Below are 20,789 nucleotides of genomic sequence, written 5' to 3'. Positions count from 1 at the left end.
TCGTGTGTGTGTGTGTGTGTGTGTTAGTGTGTGTGTTTGTGTTTGTGTTTGTGTTTGTGTTTGTGTGTATATATGTGTATGTGTGTGTGTGTGTGTATTATATGCGTGTATTCCTATCTATGCATTGCATCGTTACTGATTTGAATTCTGTCATTACACATGTCTGTTTACGACTGGAGCTTCATCCACAAGCATACTTGCAAGTTCATATCGCATCTTTATTCACATATCTGACAAATATTTTGATCTCAGCGCACATGGTTCTGTATTCGTCTGGCCATACTTCTGTAACATAGCTACATAATCTCACTAAGAATTGTGTACACATAAACTTTAATATGTTTAGTAGGAAAGAAGAACAACGGACGGGATTGACTTGCATCTATTGTTGATCTTTTAGCACGTGCCTTCGTATATACGTTTGTGTACGCCATGCGTATGCATGTCAAGTAGATGGAATGCTGACTTGTTTGCTGTTGCACTTCATAGCGAGATATGGCGGTTGTCTATTTATTCTCAAGTGTACGGCCTGCGTTTGGTTATGCTAAATTATACAGTACTATGTATGTATACAACCAATCTGCCTCCCGTGCTTGTACTAAATACATCATTCCCTTTTATGTACATTCAACGTCTGATTGCATACGAGGTTGCAGCCTTTACAGTATCGCCATCAGCTACACACTCAGAAGCAAATGAATGCACGCGATATTCCCAATGGCGTCAGTCTGTGAACCCATCGACGTCTCTCATAGTGAGCGTATTAGCTATCGATCGCAGCTGTTGGCGAGCTTGTCTGGATTCATTACTATGCCAAACGCTACTACATAGTGCCCAAGATTGTGCTTTGAAACGAAGGAAGATATATATCATTTACACCAGATATGTCTTCAGGTGAGTCCACGTCAGTAGGCGCTCTTCGATGCCAAAACAATGTAATTCACTTCCTATTCTATTACCCCCTCACAGATATGCATCCACGAGTGTTCTTTCCCGTGTTGTGCCAGTTACATTGTCCTACGACAAATATGTGAACGAAGGGGTGCTGAAAATGCACCATAAATCTCCACATAGCCGGACAAGTCACTTACACAGTAGCGGTACTGATAAAGAACCAATACGCACCCCCAAGTGTCCTCCTTTGGTGATAGTGCACGGATTGTTTGGTGCCAAAGTGAATTGGCGTGCCCTGGCGAAGAGGTTCGCCAGGGATGTGCACAGGGACGTCTACACTGTCGGTATGATATCTATACTGTATTAGCACTTGACTTTTGCACATTTGTTCGAGTTTGACAATTTCGGCCATCTACATATCCTACAATTCCTACCCATGATATGTTAGGTGTGCCAAACTCATTGTAGATTTCATGTACATACCAATATCCCAAACCCCCTCCAGACGTCCGTAACCACGGCAACAGCCCCCACAAACCGCTGCATACCTACTCGGCGATGGTTGCTGATCTCAAGGCGTTGTTGCTGGACTTGCACATACCGAAGGCTTCCTTCCTCGGTCATAGTATGGTACATTTTGGTTGACTGTTGTCATCGATCCCGCGTGTCGTGGCCATGACTATTTATGCTTATTCTACTCAGTTACTTAGCATTTGCAAACGAATTTGTCTGAGGTCCCATGTTTATCTCTAATCGTTATGCAGCTGGCTTCTCCTATTGGGCAGGGTATTGGTCTTCAGTGCTTATGTATACGCCTCTGTTATTCCACAGAGATTTCATTGAACCAAAAATTCAGCCTGGTCAATACCTGTAGTGAATGGTGGTCTGCATTTGAGATCTTATCGGGGCATCTCATCAAGTGCACCCTTTTGCCTCTTTAGGGGGGGAAGGTGGTGATGGCACTCGCTCTCTCTGAGCCGGAACTTGTCGACCGGTTAGTTGTAGAAGACGCGGCACCTGTCAATTACGGCCGAATCACAGAGGTGAATGTAAGTGGGTATGTGCGACTGTCTGTGCTACCCTGGCCTACGAAGTAGGTCTTGATGACAGGTTTTCCCTTCTTGTGCCATCAGCTGTTAATGTGTGGAGCTCCTTATAACACTCCGAGCGTCGGCATATCGCGATACCATACAGTGCATACAGAAACCAGCATGTTTGTCTGCGAATCTTTTGTGGCCGTGACGAACGCTCATAGCTACACCGATGGGGACCAGCAGTTATACTGGCTGGGATTTGCTAACGTCTTATGAATGACCTGTCAAGTATAATCGACGGACTCTGACATTCAGGCACATCTCTGCACTGTCGACTAAGGACGTTTTGATCACTTTTTCGATCACTTCTCCCACAGAAACACTTTGAAGCAATGCAGAAATTAGACCTTTCACAAATACGAAACCGAAACGATGCATACATGATGTTGAGCGGTCTCTTGAAAGGGTAAGGCAATTGGTAGAACTTTTTGCGTGAAAAGTCGGTTTCGACTCAATTCGAATATGCCTTTCAAACTCACCGTCAACAAGAACTCGATCCACGATATTACCACGAACCCATATTTACAAACACACAGCGTTGAAGAAGACGAAGCAGTTCTGAGGTATCTGTCAAGCAATGTGGTGCGTACGGACAAGGGCGCCTACAAATGGAGGTGCAATGTGAACCACATAGGTCAGCACATAGATGATATATTCGACTTTCCAGATTTCACAGGTGAGTATCATACAATCTGGTCGGCCTGGTCTTGTTCGTCAACACATCCCCGTTTGTGGTGGAAGACCCGTTGTATTCTGCACGGTCTCAAAAACGGTTATCTACCAAGCACTCTACTAAGTATGGCTTAGGTTCCACTTCGGCGCAGGACGCAATTAGTGCAGCATGTGTAAAATTCTGCAAGGATGAATGCTCGGATGGTGGACACTGACTATACGTATTGCTTACTTATCTGACAATCACTAGATCCATTCCGCGGCCGCACACTTTTCTTAAAAGGCACACAATCGGAGGCGGTGCGATTCCAGTAAGTATGGATGTAGCGATGAGTGTGTGGTTACGTGTTCAGTGCCCTGTGTTTGTTGGATGCGATAACTCTATACGCAAGATGACTACTCTGTATGTACGTGATGTTCACGTGTGCGTACTGATAGCCCTGTCACCATTGATTTGATGCATATACATTAATGCAATACGCACACCCGGAAGAAAAACACTATCTGCTTTGTATCTCAAATGCTATAACACCTTCCTTTTGGCGGTAGGGATATGGACCGATTGTACAGTCTGTTCCCCTCCGCTACGGTTGAGGAGATGGAGACGGGTCACTGGGTGCACGTGGACGATCCGAATGGGTTTATGAAACACGTAGAAAAATTCTTGACTGCCGAGTAATGCACGTCTTGCATTAGTGTATCGACATCGCAAATGTGCTGCCAAAGCTTAGAAGGATAATTCAAAACACTCATAGCTTCCCTCGTGGTTTACTGTTACCAAGGCTGTAACTTCAGCTGGGTCCCACAAGGCACTATGGTATGGTGGTGGCGATGCAGCGCATGCTGATATCCTGAACAGGATTCTATTGATCTGTAGAATACTATGGTAGTACAAGGCGTTGCTACCCTGGACCGACCCGTGCTTTCATTTCGAGAATACTTTATTTGGTCGTGAGAGGTACTCAATTCAAACGTAACGCACTCGAAACTACATTCCAAAAGTTCAACCTAGTTAATTGGACCTGAAACTCGATTCTGCCAATTTGGATACTGGTCTTCTCTCCACTATAATGTTCCCAGGCATGAGGTGTACGGCGAGAAAGGCATAAATTGCGACGTGGACAGAAGCTTTTTCATCCTGATTCCGCAGCCTGACTCCATGGATCTCATATGGATTCGCCCGGGGTCTGAAACTGAAAAGGGTTATAGAGCGCATAGAATAGAACGATGCCACCAAATCAACAGCACTCACTTATGACAGTAAAGCGAGCACTAAACAAACCAATGTGTGTATATTTAAACATGTATGTATGCATACTACAATGACAATAAATAAATACACAATCATACTCTGGTGTATATGTAATACATAACCCAGTCCAAATTTGGTAATTTTGTATTTGGCTGGCTCAAGCTATGAGGGTTCAAACTTAAGAGTGTTTAGGCTTAGCGTTCAGACTTTTCAAGTTCAAGTTCAGTCTGTTCAGAACTTCAGCGTGTCTTAAATAGACTCTTAGGTCTCTTGGTTCAGAGTGACTCAGACATCAGTCTGTATTAGAAGTCTGCGATAACAATCAATTCTAAACATTACGTGCTGAGCCAACTTACTGTTTAATTAGCAGTCGTGTGTGACTGTGTGGTTGGTTGTACAGTGTCCGTAATACAGCTGCCTACGTAGCCGCAGCAACGTACGCACCGCAAGATGGCGGCCTGGAAGCATGAAGATCTCAGCATCATGTATCTGATGCTGAGCAAGTTCCACCCCGAAGTCGGACGCGTGCATCAGATAGACATTGCTGACATACCCAGCACGTTCCCGGAGGGGTGGAAACAGTATCTGTCTGCCTTTCGTGTACCGTATCAAGAGTTTGTGCTCGCTCAGCTTGTGCAGCGATGTGAGTATATGCGCTTAGTGTATCACACGGTGCAGGACTTTGACATCATTAGTAGCACCACCAAATCGGTTGTGCCGTCTATATGGGACGACAACGACAGAGTGGAAGCCGATTATAACGCTGTGAGAGTGGTATTTAAAGAGGAGTTTAAGGTATTTCAGAAGGAGTCTCTGTGCTTAGCCACAGTAACACGCCCCAGTCCAGAAGAAAGACTGGAGTGGGGAAACATGCGCTATTAATCGTCACCAATGTTAGAGCTGACAGGGTGCGACCCGACGCTGGCAGGCAGCCCAATGTTAGACAACAGTCCAGGATTATCTACTGTTACGAGGCTATGGCATGGAATTTGAGTGGAAAAGGCCTGGAAGGTATGTACTTCGGATATGTTTATGATCCACAACAGACTATCGTGCAAAGCCTGATTGCTAGACTACTAGTACTCGTGGATTTATATGATGTTGAACTGCGTTTCCGTTCCGATACAGTGTGTGTATCATTTCTGTACCCTTCAATCCTTGATTGTGTGTGCATGCGTGTTTATGGCCTTGTACGACTATGTGAATGTGGTCGTATATGTGCTATTTGCTGTGTTGGGGAACATGGATATGTTTGTGCTTCTTGGTAGTTATACTTGTGCAAGGTTTATATGTGAAGTTTACTGTGATTAAGAAAGAGATACTATTCAGTAATCTTCATTTCTATTTCTATATATTGTGTCGGGTGATTTAGCTATTAATCTAGTTTCCGTTTCAAGTTCGCGGTAAGAACTAAACATACACATAAGGTTATTAAGACAAATAGTTTAGGAGAGCCTGCCTGTACATGTAGCCATCGGTTGAGAACTGTAAATTTAAATTTGGATGATAGGTGAGCTGTTATTTGCCAAGCTATCGTCAACCAAAGCTCACAAGACGCCCAATCGATACCGTTTGTATGTGCACATGTAGATATGCGAAAACGTTCAGACAATCATTTGCATGCAAAACGTGCACATCACGCGATATCATGTTTTTAAGGCTTTACCACTACGATCGAAATTTTGTAGAGAACTTCTGTAATGGACACGAGAGCAAAGATGTCCTATGCGTGCTTAGAATAGTTCCCGTGCTGTATATACAGCACTGGATTGTGTTTGAAATGACCCTAAGGGCTAACACCTATTTTAATGCTTGACTCTTTGTCACCAAGCACCGGTTTCGTCAGATTATATGTTTGAACAAATTACAAGGTGTATTCTATGCTTTTTACCCAATGCCTTTGTCCCTGAACATTGACTCTCCAAAGCTATCAATTTTGAATACGAACTTGTTCGAACTTGTGATCAACTTGTGATCGTCCCCATACAGAATATTCACTTGCACATGATATTCCCAGTCTGCCTGCATCACCCCCAGCAACTATTCTGAGTAGTATCTCGAATCACCCTTCTATGCCAGGCGATTGCGTCATAGCGAATGTCGATTATGTTGCGCCAGCCGGACGAGTCCTGAATTCGCTCAAGTACGATGAATCCAAAGAACAGGTTCAGCAGCCGTTGCAGGATATCATCTTGATGGGGACACCACCACAGCCACTGAAGCCACCAACCCCAGCAAGAGAATCCGAAAGTGCCAAAGGCCTTGAACGGGCGCTGAGCGCGCTCTATGCGGGGTTTAACGACAAGCAAACCGCAATCGTACACAAAGCTATGTTCAGCTGTGCTAGAGGGCCGAGTGTTTCGCTGGTGAATGGCCCACCCGGGACTGGTAAGACTATGATGTTGGCGTCTTTGGTACTCGTACTGGCCATGTCGAATCCTGACAAGAACATCCTGGTCACGGCACCAAGCACGTCAGCATTACAATCCATCACATTAGAACTCTTCAAGCGCTTAACTCAGCTGCTGATAGATGTGCCCTTGTTTAAGAAGAATATAGTTTACCACAACGTTACGTACTTCAGTACAAGTCATGCCTACCAGAAGCTAGCGGAGGAGATCCAACCTTACACGGATAGACAGAGAACGCTAACTTTCACGAACAAGTTACATTCCCTGTGCAAGGAGACAGAGCAGTCTATCAGAGATGCAGCTGCGTACGCGCGCGACCGAAATTTGCCAGAGAGCTCAAAACGAGAGTGCCGAGTCGCTGCTTGAAGAAAGTCATCGGCGAATGGAAGGCCTACGTGGCTGTCAATGTACAAGGGAGTTTTGCTCTCTTCGCGGAAGTGTATGACAAATATGTTATGTATACAATGAGAGATTTATTTGAGATGAAAGTCGACCATTTGAACACCACTCAGGCGGGTGATACCCTGTACGCCGCCATGGTGGAAAAACCCATGTTCATCTATAAAGCCATATCCGCGAAGAAAGCTGAAATTGGTGACAAATTCCTACCACAATTCGTTAAGAGCGTTATAGACAAGCACACACGTGTGCACGTGGCGGTGGCAACACACGCCATGAAACACGATGTTGCATCCCGAGCGTGCGAGATAGTGGTGATCGACGAGGCTGCTCAATTGCTAGAAGCACAGTTAGTGGGGCTGATAGATGCGAGTGTAGGACACCTTATGTTGTGTGGAGATCCGAAACAGTTGAAGACATATGTCGTCAGCAATGAACTGGTTGGAGCGCACCTCGATCGGAGTTTATTTAAGCGGCTAGTGGATACACTAGGCTATGAGACGGCTACGCTAGACACCCAGTATCGCATGCATCCGCTGGTTAGCAGGTTTATGAACAGGCGCTTCTACGGAGGCCACCTGGTGGACAGCGAAAAAATACTGCAGGCCACGTCAGCCCAGAACACGGTGAGTTGGCACAAGGAAGAAGGGTTTGGCCCTCTGATGTACTATGCCCATCAGGATTCGGAGCGAGAGGAAGATTACAAGGGCAATATGTTCAACATGAATGAGGCCAAACCGATTATGTGGCGCGTGTTCCGCTTCCTGAACCGATTCCCCACTGTACAGCCGAATACCACTACTAGCACACCCCCGAGAAAGGCCGATAGTTCAGCGGTGGTATGCACACGGCAGCCGAGTGTGGGCATCGTGTGCCTGTTTGAGAATCAGAAACAAGTGTTGCTGCGTATGGCGGAGTCACTGTTGGGAGGATATAGGAAACAAGTGACGGTGGGGACAGCAATGGACTTCCAGGGCCAAGAACCTGATGTCATCCTGGTGTCACTGACCGCCACAGGCAATGCCACCAAGCTTCTGCGGCAACACGACACCATGACTATCATTACGCGTGCCGTGCATTCGCTGTGGGTGTTTGGGGATGAACGGTTGAAATATCAGCATGCGGACGATAATGTATTTATGAAAGCGCAGGATCAAGACACTGCCCTGGAACTTTCGGTGTGGGGCGAGCTTACAGAGTTCTGCAAGGAAGAAGCGGCTGCCAAGTACGTAGAAAAGGGCATTGACACACTCACCGAGCGCGCGTTGAAGGCCAACCATGTAGACGAGAAGTTCCTTAAGGCACTGACCAATTACGAACCGTCCAAGCAAGTGGTGGCAATGCCCCTCTCGTGGGTTGAGGGCAGTGTGAAAGAACTCAAGAACGCCATCCTACTGCGGAGTGAGGGAGATATCTGAACGATATGGGCGGAACCGAATCTGTTCCCGGCTTTGAAAGCCGCGAAAGAGTATGTGCCGATGTTGTTCGTATACACAGAAACGTAAATGATATTGCCTGTTTCCTTATTTTCGTCAAATGCCAGTGTCTCCTTCTTGCTCAATGTAAGTCAGTTTTCGTTTTTACGAAGAAGTTGAGGGATATCGTGTTGCTGCTCACAGTGCTCATAGTATTATCTTGGCGAACATACAAGGGTTTGCGCTAGATATTGAATTACACAAAAAAAAATCTGAGCTCGCTCCAGATCAATTTCTTACAGCTGCTTACCACCTAGTTGCACCACGGCAACCCAACACGTCCGCCAGTCCGATAAGCTCGCCCTAAAAGTAGCTTGTCACAAAACCTGTACCAAAACTGAGGACTTACTGCTATGTTCTTGCAGCCCGTCTCACATTCTTGCCCTATACCCTATACAGAACGAGAATCTCGCTTTTGCGAGCGATTGGTGAACTCAAACGAGGGTTAATCGCAAAGCGAAGCCAGCGCAAATACATCAAAAAAGGGCTGGCAGGACAAGTCTTTCGCTCGATAGAGGTTGCAAGCTACTGTTTGGTGTGGCATATCGAGGTTAACTACTCCAAGAAGGTAGGCGCAGTTTGTGTGTTCATAAGAGCTTGATGTAGCAACTGGGAGGTTCGTGCAGATGTTTTTTACTAATGCAACTGGAGGGCCAGGGGACGTACACCGCGCGAGTACTCAAGCGCATTAACGCTGTGTATCAGAGTTAAGGTTCCGTTGTATTAATAGTAGTGAGTCGCTTCTCGATACCCCATGTTTTGAAATGAGTTGTCGCGGAACATGTGCCGCTCTGTAGAACTTTTACTCTATTGTTGCATCATAGTATTGAGTCGATTTGGCTCCTCTATTGAAAAATCACGTACCACCTATTTGGCGATTGATTTCAATTTATTTCTTGATAAATTGCATCAGTCAAACAAGCAGATCATCAAATTGGATGCCATCATGCTGAAGGGTGAGCTCGGACATTACTTCCCACTCGTTGAAAAGCGTATAGAGAACATGATGCGTATTATAAGATTGTAAACATACTCAAGGATGAGGATGAAAACCAGAAAGACGTCATCTTTCCAAGGCACGACATCGATAATTTGGAAAAAGATGTATTCAAAAGCCAGGCAGAACCGAGTCGGCAGTACGAATTTACCAATGACGTGATCAATTTCTTAGAGGACGACAAGGTAGGGGTGATGTGGAGGTCCTCTACTTTACGTTCACTTAAAACATGCTCTCGTTTTAGAAAATATAGCAAAATTATATTACTGTGAGTATATAGTAAGTTTACAACCAAATATATGTGGATATTCGTAGGTGTGTTCGTACAAATATCTACACGTGTGCATAAAAGATCTTTGTATACTGATGAACCTGCATACTTACGGACTTATATATCATCTAGACGATTTGTGTGATATATGCCATATGTGAACATCTTCATGATGGGGAGTTGATGAGCGGAAGATTGAATTTTCTGTATCTCGCTCACAGAAATTTGAGATAGGTTCTGCACGGCCTGATGAGCAGTCCTTCTACTCGTCACAGTATATCTTACTAGACGCTTCTAATGGCATCTTGGATACGCTGGTTGCTGCTATTCGTGAACGTTCCTGGCTTGCGGGTGTATCGCTGGCTCAATCTTACCCTGCAGTCGGACTTTTCCTGTGCAGGCCGATGAAAAGGACATGTTGCAGTATCTGCCTTACATGCTAGATGAAACCCAAAAAGAAGCCGTCGTTGCGAAAGGCTCGACGGTCCTGGTGGGTCGCTCGGGTACAGGAAGACCCACGGTTTTCGCTAGCAGACTCTTCTCTACGTACTCTCAGTATGTCAAGCTCGGAACTGTGCCTCCGCCTGCAATGTTCACGAGCCATAGCGGTACATTGGTTGAACAGGTTCGCATCGAGTATGAGAATCGAGTCAGAGCGTGTACCATTGCAGCCCCGGCGATCCCACCGTCTGAATTGGTATGTGCTCGTAAGGATCTGACAAGCACATAAAGGGCAGTATGGACGTGACGATACGCATTTATTGATGTAGCGATCACAGTGTCCTTTTTTTCGAGCGTTTCCCAGACCGCCTATATTCCGTCAAGTACTCGAATCACTAGTCCAGAACATCTTCAACAGAGCGCGTTCAACTCTGTATTGTGTCGTCGCCGTTCTGTTATCTTGTCACAACGTTAAGCGAAGTATTTTTAAATCAGTCGGCAGTTCTGAATCCTTGTTTTTTATCTCATAAATTTGTCCATAAAATATGCGTCTATCGATTCGCAGCCGGCTGTCAGGTCCTTTCTCTCGGGTCAAACGTGTACTGTTCTTGTCCGCGTTCGAACTATTTGAAAAGTTGGACGATGTCTTGCCAGAGATTGAGGGCGAGAAAAAGCTGTTGCATCAACTGGAGAAAAAAGATAAGGACGACGCATTGGACACCTTGCAACTGCTAGGTAGTGAAGTTCAAAGCGCACCTAAGGTGGTAGAGGAAGTAATCATTGACCAGGTATTCATGTGTGTCTCATTTGTACGCAAGGGTGCGTGTGTTACATGTGTATGTGTGGTGCACAAGTGTATGTGTGGTGCACAAGTGTGTTTGTGTAGATGCTTGGTTTTGAGTATGTACACATATATAGCTGATGTTGTTGGGCGTAACTGGACTGTGCTGCAGACTAAAGTGTATGCTGCCAACACCGAATTGCGAATGAACACTGAGTTAGTATGTGCCCAAGATGCACTGTACTGCAAACCTGAAAGAATGGTCGTTAATTTGCTCATTAGGTCCTTTCCGCTTCGCTGCCAAATGCTCTGCACTATACCTACTCTTGCTACAGTCATTCTTCGACTTATCTAAATATGTTTTACGGGAATTTATAGGAATCACTGGTTGATTTTGAGCGCTTCGAACGCGTATACTACAAACTAGCAGAAAATAATCTGCGAAAAGCGTGTTCACCCGCATTTGTCTTCGCTGAGATCATGACTGTGCTTAAGGGCCGGGCCGGCCTGATGGGGGAGCCAAATGCCAATTGGCTGATGTCCAAGGACGAGTATATCAACATACAGCAGGAGAATGATTCAACTCTCCGGTTCTTGTATGTGTCTCGTGTGTAGTGCCGGTACTCTGTGTGTGACATGTGGTACAATGTTTGTGGTCCGTTCTTGCGGAAAGAAGTCATCGTTTGGCATTCGATATCACAACATGTAAGACAGTCGAATACCGCTATGTTCGCATGCTGTCTTTACTGGTAATTAGTATGTCAACATAGGTTCGGCCTCGCAGTGTTCGTAGTGGTACAATTATCCCCCGATATGCGCCCTGTATTTGACTGTGAGTTGCCTGCTTTCATAATTCGGCTATTCCATGAGACTCGCAGACCGCATATCGACCCGTTTCAGCCGACAGAGATCTGGCCCTTTTTATTGATAGTCTTGCGCATGTACGTGAAATGAAAGAAGTGTGCTTGGTATCGGTCTGTTCGTTCCTGCGTCATCCGGCACATTGAGCGACAACTGCTCGTGCCATTCGCTGCGAGGTTATGCAAACACCTCAGCCAACTCTACGCGCTAGTACATCCCGATTTGCTAAGTTGTCAACATTCAAGCACAACTTCAAGCTGCAATGAAGTATATTTATGGTCATTCACACCACATTTAACGAACTCTATCATGCGCAGCAAAGATCGACGAATCATCCTCTACGCATTCTTCCAAAAGTATGAGAAAGAGAGGCTGGCGAATAAACACATTGATGTACCATCGATAGTGCAGAATCTGATGCAGCGATCGCGCCAAGCAACACTGCCAACGTTCAAGGGGTTGTATGTGGATGAGGTAAGCTTACGTATTGTCCCTGTATGCGTCTCTTGTGGCAGTGCTAGACGTTTCAAGTATATGTGAGTATATACGCGCGCTTTCAAAAACGGATACATCAATAATATAGCGTTATCGGCGATGTATTGAGACGTTCACTAGTGTAAAACAGGTACTGTGACTGCAATTATATATCCTGTCTTTCTGCCAATTGATTGTCTCAATAAAACATGTAGAGAAATGATGAAGCAATACTCGTAGTATTCTAGTGAAGCATCGCATACAATTATCGATCAAATTACACACCCAACACAACCTTCACTGTATTTGTGATGGTGCCGCAGGTGCAAGATCTTCTGCCGTGCCAGTGGCAGCTCTTCAAGCGTCTGAAGAATCAGCACACCGACTTCATGTGTGGCGGTGATCAGGCTCAAAGTATCACAGGTAAGTTCTGGCATTACATATTGCGCATACTACTTTCTCGGTGTGTTCCTTTTGCTGTGCATTTTCGTTTGTGGAGGAACATCATTATTTTTCAAAAGAAGGCGTTTTGGATGATCTCCGTCCTGCATTGCGCCAGACTATATGGTCGTTCCGTTTTGACTGACCTATATTCGTCCAATCAAACACCAGAAATTTTTTATGTACGCACAAAAACTACATGAAAATGACAATTTTACTAAATTGGATACAATCCAAACCTGACACCTGAAGGCAATCCGATACTTATTTTGTATCGCATACACAGCTGGAAATCGGTTCCGATTTAACCATTTGAAAGCGTTCATGTACGACACGATGGAAACACGCGACGGCAAGAAAAGACCAGATGCGATTGCATTGAAGAAAAACTACCGCACATTTGATCCAGTGCTGCAGTTTGCCAATAAGGTGCTCGATATGCTCCGCTATTTCTTCCCCAAAGATGTCGATTCTCTAACTGAGGTAAATAAATATATTTTTCGTTTTACTGGGATTTACTTTTCGATTGACATTCGTGCACTCATTTTTCTATCCAGTTGACTGTTCACTTTTGTACGAGGACTCTTATGCCCCCTATTCTCAGGCCTTCGTTTACAGCTGGTAGTTATAGCACACTACAAGTACTTCTATGAACTTGTATTCACGTGGTCAACTGTGTACGTACGTTGCCTTGGTTTCTTTGTGCAGGGGGTTCCGTGCGTATACGCAAGCACCTGCGCGGCGTTCTTCATGGGCAGTGTTTCGAAAGCCGTACATGCTATATTGAGTATTGATACCGCGTGTATGAACGTATATGTTACATCTCACATTCACAAGCGCACCTCACACCTCCTGTTAATGCGCGTGTATTCCCTACCCTATGGTAGGAGAACGGAAAGCCGATAGACGACCCCAACGCTAGACCAAGATTGCTAACAGACAGTATCAAAACTAGTTTAGATTATCCCTTCTACGGTGCAGACCACTTGGGAGCCAATCAAGTCATTCTGGTACGCGACGAGAAGGAGAAGGCCGATCGGAAAGCGAGACTGGCGAGTAACATGGATGCCTAGGGAATGCCAGACCCTTATCTGCCACTGTGTTCACTATTTTGGAATCTAAAGGTACGCACATGCGGTGTTTCGGGCTTAGATATGTATATGCTGAACAGTTTGACTATAAGTATTATCGGTACTATTTTCTTCTATACGTAACATGACGGTGAGTCGTCTCCGCACTTTCTTAGACCCTTCACAATACGTCGGTACTATGAAAGGTTAGTCAGCTACTCTCAGCCTATGGGCATAGTGCGAGTTGCTGTGAAAGCCTTGTTTACCTGCTTGTGAGTGCTCGAGTCATCATGAGTCTGTCTTGAACTGAGGTTTGATCTGGTGTACAGCCAACCATCACATGCAAACATCACGTGCACAGGCTTGGCTCTAATCCGCAGCACGCTTATCACGAACGAGCATCACGCACTCACATTGACATGAAATTATAGGGTTGGAGTACCGGAACGTTGTACCATATAACGTATTCAAAGCCAACCCGTTGGGGAAGAGTATCCGTGTGCTGTACAACTACAATACGGAGGCGGCGGGCAACACAAAATTCACTGCCTTTGACGACGTGAAGCACTTTGCACTGTGCCAGATGCTGAAAGAATTGTATGTGGGTATCACGCGCGCCAAGGAAAAGGTGGTGTGTGTGGATGATAGAGACGCATGTGATGATGATGAGCCCCAGATATATGCCGATGTGTTCAGTGATATGCTGATATCATCAGAGGTATGCATACTTTTTGGGGATTGTCGATATTTGCGGGAAGTAGTAATTACAATCGAAAAGAGCGCTGTGAGCCTATGTCCACGCGGTTTATGCACACCGTAAAGTGACTAGAGTCTACGAGCATCTGTGACATGATACCCAGCCGTCAACGAGGATAGAAGATACATATCGGTAATGAACAACAGTCCTTGCACCGTTTCCTCACCATTCTTGCATGCCAGTTGATTTGGACTTGAATAGGGTTTCCTAAGATCTGTCGCAAGAGCATATAGTCAGACAAGTCAGCAATTGCAACATATTGCCTAGAGCTTCCGTGGGAGTTGTGCACGGGTGACTTCGAACCAACCATATGGTTTCCACTAGTAATAGCGATGGTGTTTATAGAGTGCGAATTTTGTTTTTCGGTTGTGCATGGCGGTGTGTTTGGTTGTGGTAATTAGTAAAGTAGTGGCCCAAAATGTATGGCATGCGCTCTTTCACATCAACGTGCGTGATAACATAGCGTGTACTAATCTCTCCAAACTAACAACCCAATTTTTTGTCCCTACCACAGTCCAAGAATGAGGTAGAATTTACGCGGTCATCCACAAGGGAAGAGTGGGCCCTCCGAACTAAGGCGTTGCAAAACCAAAAGATGTTTGAGGAGGCCGCGATTGCCTATGCACGCGGGTCGCACCCCGAGAAAGTCGCGGAGATGAAGGCGCTGCTTGCAAGGAGAGCGTACAAGGATGGAGGTTCGTGTGCACAAATGCTTTGAGCTTTGGTAGCGATTTTTTTTTGCGTTTTTGCATGCGCCCCGCGTGGCCCAATGCTTGCTGTCGAGCCTATGCATTGCAAGTGCCTTTATGGGCTTCTCGGCATTGTTTTATGTATAAGATACGTTCATCAGTTCCAGGATTTTCCCGATCGGAGTTGCGCAATTTAATGTACATCAAAAATGTGTGAAAACATCTTTGGAATTCTTATGATTGTGCCTATGAATACTGGAATCTATTCAATACGCCAGTTCACAACATGTGTTGGTAGTATATGAATGTTGATTCCTATACGAAAGTACGGCCTTCTCCCTTATTACTTTTCACTGTTTATCTGTTGTGTGATGCATAGCTGTGTGAACAATTGCGAGCGTGAGCCTAATCTCTGTGTTATTAGGGTCTATCTAGTGCTGTGCCATTAGTACCAGCCAATTTCTTGTCTGTGCCCTCTTAGTGAGTATAGTGATTGTTGAAGGCTGCTTCTCCGAGATGCTTACATCCTATGAACCCCAAGCATACTCTTACCAGGGATTGCGGTTTCCTCTCTCGCGAACAGGGTCATGAAGACAGCTATGCCCCTACTGATGTATTTATTTCCTTTAGGTGACACATCCAAGCTCATAGAGGCAGCGGAATTCTACGAGGAGGCAGGCATGGCAGGGCAGGGCGCTGATCTGCTACGCGATAACAAATTCTACGAAGAAGCGGCAGCCATGTATGAGAAACTTGAAGGTAGGTTTTCGGTGAAGTTAGCTGAAAGTTCGGTCCAGGAGGGGGTTTGTAAACACACCGGAACATTGAGAACTCAACGTTCATAGATATATCAGAGTGGTAACTCATTATCTATTGATGACAGCAGTGAAGGTCTGTTAACAGCGTAATAGTCGAGAATCAGAAGTACTTATATGCACTGATGTGCATAACAGTTAATTCTTTAAAATCTGATATGTTGATATTGAATGTACTCACAGGTAGAGGTAAAGAGACAGTGACATGTTACTGGCAGAGCCATCAGCCTCTCAAGGTGTATACAGCCCTCGAGAAAAACCGCCACGCCTACGAGAAAGTGGCCGATTTGGACAACATGTACATCGAATTGGCTCCAGTACTATTCCAGAAAGATGAACCTGATCTGGGCCTCAAGTGCATCACTCGTATATCCGACACGGACTCCAATATAGATCGTGTGTGTCCCATCTTAGAAGCAGCAGTTGCCGAAGAGGTAAGTGTACGTCCTGCGTAAATGCACATATACGACTTGTTTGGTGTTTGCCTTTCAATCAAGTACTATAGGGGCGTGTGTACTTCATTCTGAGCAGATGTGGGTGTTTCTGCAGAGTAGCAACAAGATCCTACGTGGAGAAACAGTGTGTGTCTATAATTGCTGATATATCATTTTCTCAATGTAAAGCCTGCCTGCCTTGTGCATTGATCTGTGGTTAATATACGATGAGTTCCATACGCAATAGCTCACATATGTTCACGAGCGCTCAACGAGTAGTTCCCAACCTACAGTATCGTGTGTCTGGGTAAGTGTGTATCGTATACCTGCGACTCCCGGGTCCACTGGCGTGTTGCTTGTATTGAGTTGTCAACTACTGAGATTGTACAAGTGCTGACCAATTGCATACGGGGGAGTGAATAGCTTTACAACCGAAGTCTCAGCCGATAATTATTCTTGGTTGTACTATGCAACTTAGCAGCAATTGCCACTCTGCATGCGTACTTCGTGCTCATACCGATAAGGCCTGGAACAGTATTTCAGCAAACTTGGCTTGGAAATCTTATCTCTCAAATATGCTTGATTTATTGATATTTGAACATCTGCGCTGGAGTCCACAAAAGCGGAAAATGCTACTAGCCAGGGGACGAAGGGTAAGAAGGGCAAGAAGGGCAAAAAAAGGTAAAATCAACCTCGACAACAGCTCTCGGGATGTCTCAAGGTATACAGAGACGCCGATTATCCGTAGGCTCGTGGATATATACAGTGCATGGCACCGTGTGGATAGAGGCGTGGCCTTTTTGACACGTCAGAGCAACTACTGGGGCGTCGACGAGATGTTGTGTGCTACGGCCCCTACGTCTTTCGGCGGAGTGAAATGGAATAAGACTGTACAGTTGTCGGAACGGCTTGAGGCGGTAAGGTAGTTGTATTTCTGTTAATTATAGATATGTACGTGCGACTGGTGCAAGTGGATATGTGGGTTGGGTAGAGAAGGTTGAAATGGGAAAATCATCAATGCGTAAAGTGTGCATAAGCTGGATTGGATATCGTGTTTTTTTTTACTGGGTTCCGATGACGATGCTTCGTTATTACTGCGAGACATCGGTAATGGAGTGGGTGGAAAGCTATTTAGCAAAGTGTCTTGGGACATTGCATGTCTGTGTCTGCCACTTTATCATATTTGCACGAGTCAAAGCCGGGTACAAGCTTGGGCTCAGCAGTGCGCTAATGCAAATAATTCAAAAGATCGCATCGGATCAGACAGCAGTATATGACAAATTGACCCACGTCTCGACACGACTCTTATCATATTGTATCGGTATGTACTATATAGCTCACCGAACAGCAGCGAGAGAATTTTTGAGTGATTGGTCAAGCACAACAACGGATCCTGCTACACTATTCCAGTACTGCCTTGCGAACGGAGCTTCGAAAGAAGTTGAAGATGCGCAAGTACTTTAAGGATACTGAAAATCTACTATCCGATACTATGCGGGAAGTTGGGGTGATGGTTCGAGCGATCTTACCACGCCATGGCGCGGCTATTGATTATATCACCAATACCTGGTGCAACCCGGTTGAAATCGCGCTGTATGTATTATGCGTGGATACCTTTGTAAACACCGATCAGCATGTGTAATCTAAATTAAGTTTTGCTTGTCTGCGCTTGCTGTCTGCACTTATTTGTGCGACAAATTCAAGTCGAATTCGTTTCCTGTGTGTTTGGGGTGTATATGGACCTGTGTACGTAGAGCTGGTTTGACTTCTCATCTGCTACAATCGCCACCGTGCTACTTGACTGGAAGAATTCCACCGCCCCATTTGTGCAGTGCGCAGTACCGAACAATGCACCGCGATATTCAGTACATTTTCAAAAAGCACCGTCTATTTCTTAGTTTCTGCTGAATAGATATGTCTTTAGAATCTATTTACACAGTGCTCGAGTCTGAACCATGCTTTGGTGTCTATATCTGAATCTTTACTGAATTAATGACAGCCACGCATCTACCGTGTTAGTCTAAGTCTGAGGTAAAGTCAAATGCACACAATTGCGCAGGTCGTATGTCGACCCGAAGGAGGCTATAGGTATCGAAAGCCGACCCCTTATGCATCTGATGTCGACTCTGCTGCTGTACGCTGTGGTTGTCATGTGCCTCAAAATAACTCGGAATGGCAATAGCAAGCTAGGGGCGAAGGAGTTGATTCCGGCTTTCATCCAGAGAACTAACTCCGTTATTCTTTGGGCAGACCTGTTTCACAAGCACACCTGTGCTTCGCGTCTGGCGGTATTTAATAAGGCATCGGTGGCCATACTGCTGCACGCAGCTATGGCGGAAAATAAGCAATACGGTTTTGCGACACAGGCTTGTTATTTCGTTTCCGTGCATCTTTTCGAGAACGGTTTTGATTGTGAAAAGGAGGGGTTACATGTACCTCCTCATCCATGGATATGCTATCTGTGAATGATGATATCTGCGTGCGTCTAATGAAGAGTGTAGATTCTGTGTGTGTTTGAGAGTGCTCATCATGTGTATACATGCACGAATTCTGTGTGAACATCAATTATGTGTGTACATTCAAACGAATGATATCAAGGGCACAGTCAGTGTGTGTACAGATAAGTGATTATATGTGTGGCAACATATGTTAGTTTGAGTATGCTTATGATAGAAATCATAGACCTGTGTACTAGTATATGTCTGATGTGGCATAAAAATATGTATTTATAATTCAGCGATTTCGTGGTGACATAGCAGTTTGTAGCGTGTGGCATATAATTTTATAATCGCAAGCGGGCCCTCAACCACATAATACTCTGGCGGGTGGTTGTACACTATGTGTTCATACCATTTACCATTTCAGCGTATTGGAGGAATGAAGTTGGACATCAGCTGTCATGAATAGTGTGACATGTGTCTGCTGTCACGTATTCTGTGTTAAGTGCATGCCAGGGTTTATTTTGGTATCATTCATGTAACCATGACTTCGATATATTGTAATAAAAGTGTAAAAGTATACCTGTCTCATTGGTGCCAGACTCTCCCTACTAACCGTTCTGCATCATATTTTGGGGTCGGGGTAATGCAGATTCACGGGATATATTCTAACGACAAGCGACGAGGCCTCGGAATCTTACTAAAAGCCAAGGAGTATCTACGTTGTATAAAGGCTGTCAAATATAAATGTGACAACCGGGGTATCAAGGCAGCAGAAGCGAGTGACTACTATCGTGCTGTCCTTAAGGCATATTTCTACGAAAACAAAGACTGGTGGACATGGAATCAACACGAGGATCTTCTATTGGCATTCCCTCCCGAGGTATGTATTGATGTGAGACTGATACTTAGTCCCAAATCAAACAAATAGGCACTTTGACACCGATTTTTTTTGTACAGCTGAGGTCATATACCATCCTACTTTACAGTGCGACGATTTTGCAGTGACTTTTATGGAGACCATGGCGACGGGCGAAGCTAAGATGCACCAGCTCAGACATACCAAGGCCGCCCTCAGAAAATTGTACGAGATCAAGAATATGCAGAACCGGGGGTTGCAGTTTTTTGTCAAGCACAAAGCATATAAGACTTGCTGCAATTTGTTGACGTCCATGCCATTAGCTAAGCGGTGTAACTCTGAACCGGAGCTACTGGATGTCTTACGCTTATCTCAGAGCCGATTGGGTGAGAGACTTTACAAGAAACACGATAACATTAAACCTAATCCTAAAGTCAAAACGCTGGTATGTGCCTTTAATTTTATTTGTATGTGATGTTGTGCAATGTGTCACTAGCTCATACATGGGTGAATTGTACTATTGGTCCTATTACAGAGGTCTGATCTGAACTCGTGCACGCGTACTTTACTAATGTTAGGTTGCTTTGTACATTGTTAGATAGTCGCAATATTGCTCAGTGATGACTCTCTGATACTCACTAGAATTGACAGATATTCTACCCACAACTATGCGAACGTGCCCGCTGCTATATTTGAAATCAACCCGTTAAAGCTAACGAGATTGCGCATTTAATTATGTATCCAGTGGAAGTATATTGAACGCATGTGCTGGCTTCGCCTGAGTGTGCTTGAAAACACAATGCCGTCATTCAAATTATATCGAGACTACGTGTTGGAAACCTGGCTGAACGACACCCACCCTGATTGGGAGAGTTGGCTAGCCGAAAAGCAATTTGTGTCACCTCAAAATTTAGGAGTGAACGTGAGAAGGTGTGTTGTTTAGCTATCGAAGGCATCGTGGCTGCTGCAGTCCGTTATGTCGCATATGTCGATACACTGCAACTTGTATGTTTTAGTTATGTGTCCCGTAAAGTTCCTCCTTGTCTATTTATTATGAAAAATTGAACGCAGGAGATGATTTTCTCACCTTTTGGTTTTGGTTTTAGTATTATACCCAACGCACATTTCGTACTGTATAGCGTGGAGTATGCGCGTGAGTATATATATATATATATATATATATATATATATATATATATATATATATATATATATATATATATATATATATATATATATATATATATATTATATATATATATAT

General features: G+C 44.7%; 6 protein-coding genes across 6 annotated transcripts in view; all 6 read left to right on the top strand.

Moving 5' to 3' along the window:
- Positions 1-1,044: 1,044 nt before the first annotated feature.
- Positions 1,045-3,981, top strand: SARC_07873 (hypothetical protein). Its single transcript, XM_014298173.1, has 7 exons — positions 1,045-1,238; positions 1,400-1,524; positions 1,836-1,943; positions 2,306-2,394; positions 2,525-2,664; positions 2,911-2,971; positions 3,210-3,981. Exons 1-7 carry the CDS (start codon positions 1,052-1,054, stop codon positions 3,337-3,339), a joined length of 840 nt encoding a protein of 279 aa, XP_014153648.1. The 5' UTR covers positions 1,045-1,051; the 3' UTR covers positions 3,340-3,981.
- A 381-nt stretch (positions 3,982-4,362) lies between these two features.
- Positions 4,363-6,689, top strand: SARC_07872 (hypothetical protein; the record flags this gene model as incomplete). The annotated part of the gene is made up of 3 exons (XM_014298172.1): positions 4,363-4,707; positions 4,845-4,923; positions 5,902-6,689. The coding sequence occupies 3 exons, from the start codon at positions 4,363-4,365 to the stop codon at positions 6,687-6,689; spliced, it is 1,212 nt and encodes a 403-aa protein (XP_014153647.1).
- A 116-nt stretch (positions 6,690-6,805) lies between these two features.
- SARC_07871 (hypothetical protein) lies at positions 6,806-8,140 on the top strand (the record flags this gene model as incomplete). Its single annotated transcript, XM_014298171.1, has 1 exon — positions 6,806-8,140. One exon carries the CDS (start codon positions 6,806-6,808, stop codon positions 8,138-8,140), a length of 1,335 nt encoding a protein of 444 aa, XP_014153646.1.
- Positions 8,141-8,258: 118 nt separating this feature from the next.
- SARC_07870 (hypothetical protein) lies at positions 8,259-13,536 on the top strand (the record flags this gene model as incomplete). Its single annotated transcript, XM_014298170.1, has 10 exons — positions 8,259-8,284; positions 8,597-8,765; positions 9,236-9,379; positions 9,866-10,162; positions 10,542-10,694; positions 11,066-11,283; positions 11,866-12,022; positions 12,346-12,445; positions 12,750-12,946; positions 13,351-13,536. The coding sequence occupies 10 exons, from the start codon at positions 8,259-8,261 to the stop codon at positions 13,534-13,536; spliced, it is 1,647 nt and encodes a 548-aa protein (XP_014153645.1).
- A 142-nt stretch (positions 13,537-13,678) lies between these two features.
- SARC_07869 (hypothetical protein) lies at positions 13,679-18,693 on the top strand (the record flags this gene model as incomplete). The annotated part of the gene is made up of 8 exons (XM_014298169.1): positions 13,679-13,739; positions 13,965-14,251; positions 14,805-14,985; positions 15,610-15,738; positions 15,978-16,228; positions 16,842-16,909; positions 17,639-17,821; positions 18,288-18,693. The coding sequence occupies 8 exons, from the start codon at positions 13,679-13,681 to the stop codon at positions 18,691-18,693; spliced, it is 1,566 nt and encodes a 521-aa protein (XP_014153644.1).
- Positions 18,694-19,312: 619 nt separating this feature from the next.
- SARC_07868 (hypothetical protein) overlaps positions 19,313-20,789 on the top strand; it is a gene marked incomplete at both ends in the record, with an annotated part of 2,392 nt that continues 915 nt past the window's right edge. Inside the window, 3 exons of the mRNA XM_014298168.1 lie at positions 19,313-19,549; positions 19,656-19,970; positions 20,271-20,455. Of these exons, the coding sequence (XP_014153643.1) occupies positions 19,313-19,549; positions 19,656-19,970; positions 20,271-20,455 (737 nt within the window). The remainder of the gene's footprint in view (positions 19,550-19,655; positions 19,971-20,270; positions 20,456-20,789) is intronic.

The sequence above is a fragment of the Sphaeroforma arctica genome, assembly GCF_001186125.1.
Source record: "Sphaeroforma arctica JP610 unplaced genomic scaffold supercont1.656, whole genome shotgun sequence".
Taxonomy (NCBI): domain Eukaryota; class Ichthyosporea; order Ichthyophonida; genus Sphaeroforma; species Sphaeroforma arctica.
This window is presented reverse-complemented; position numbering and strand designations above follow the sequence as displayed.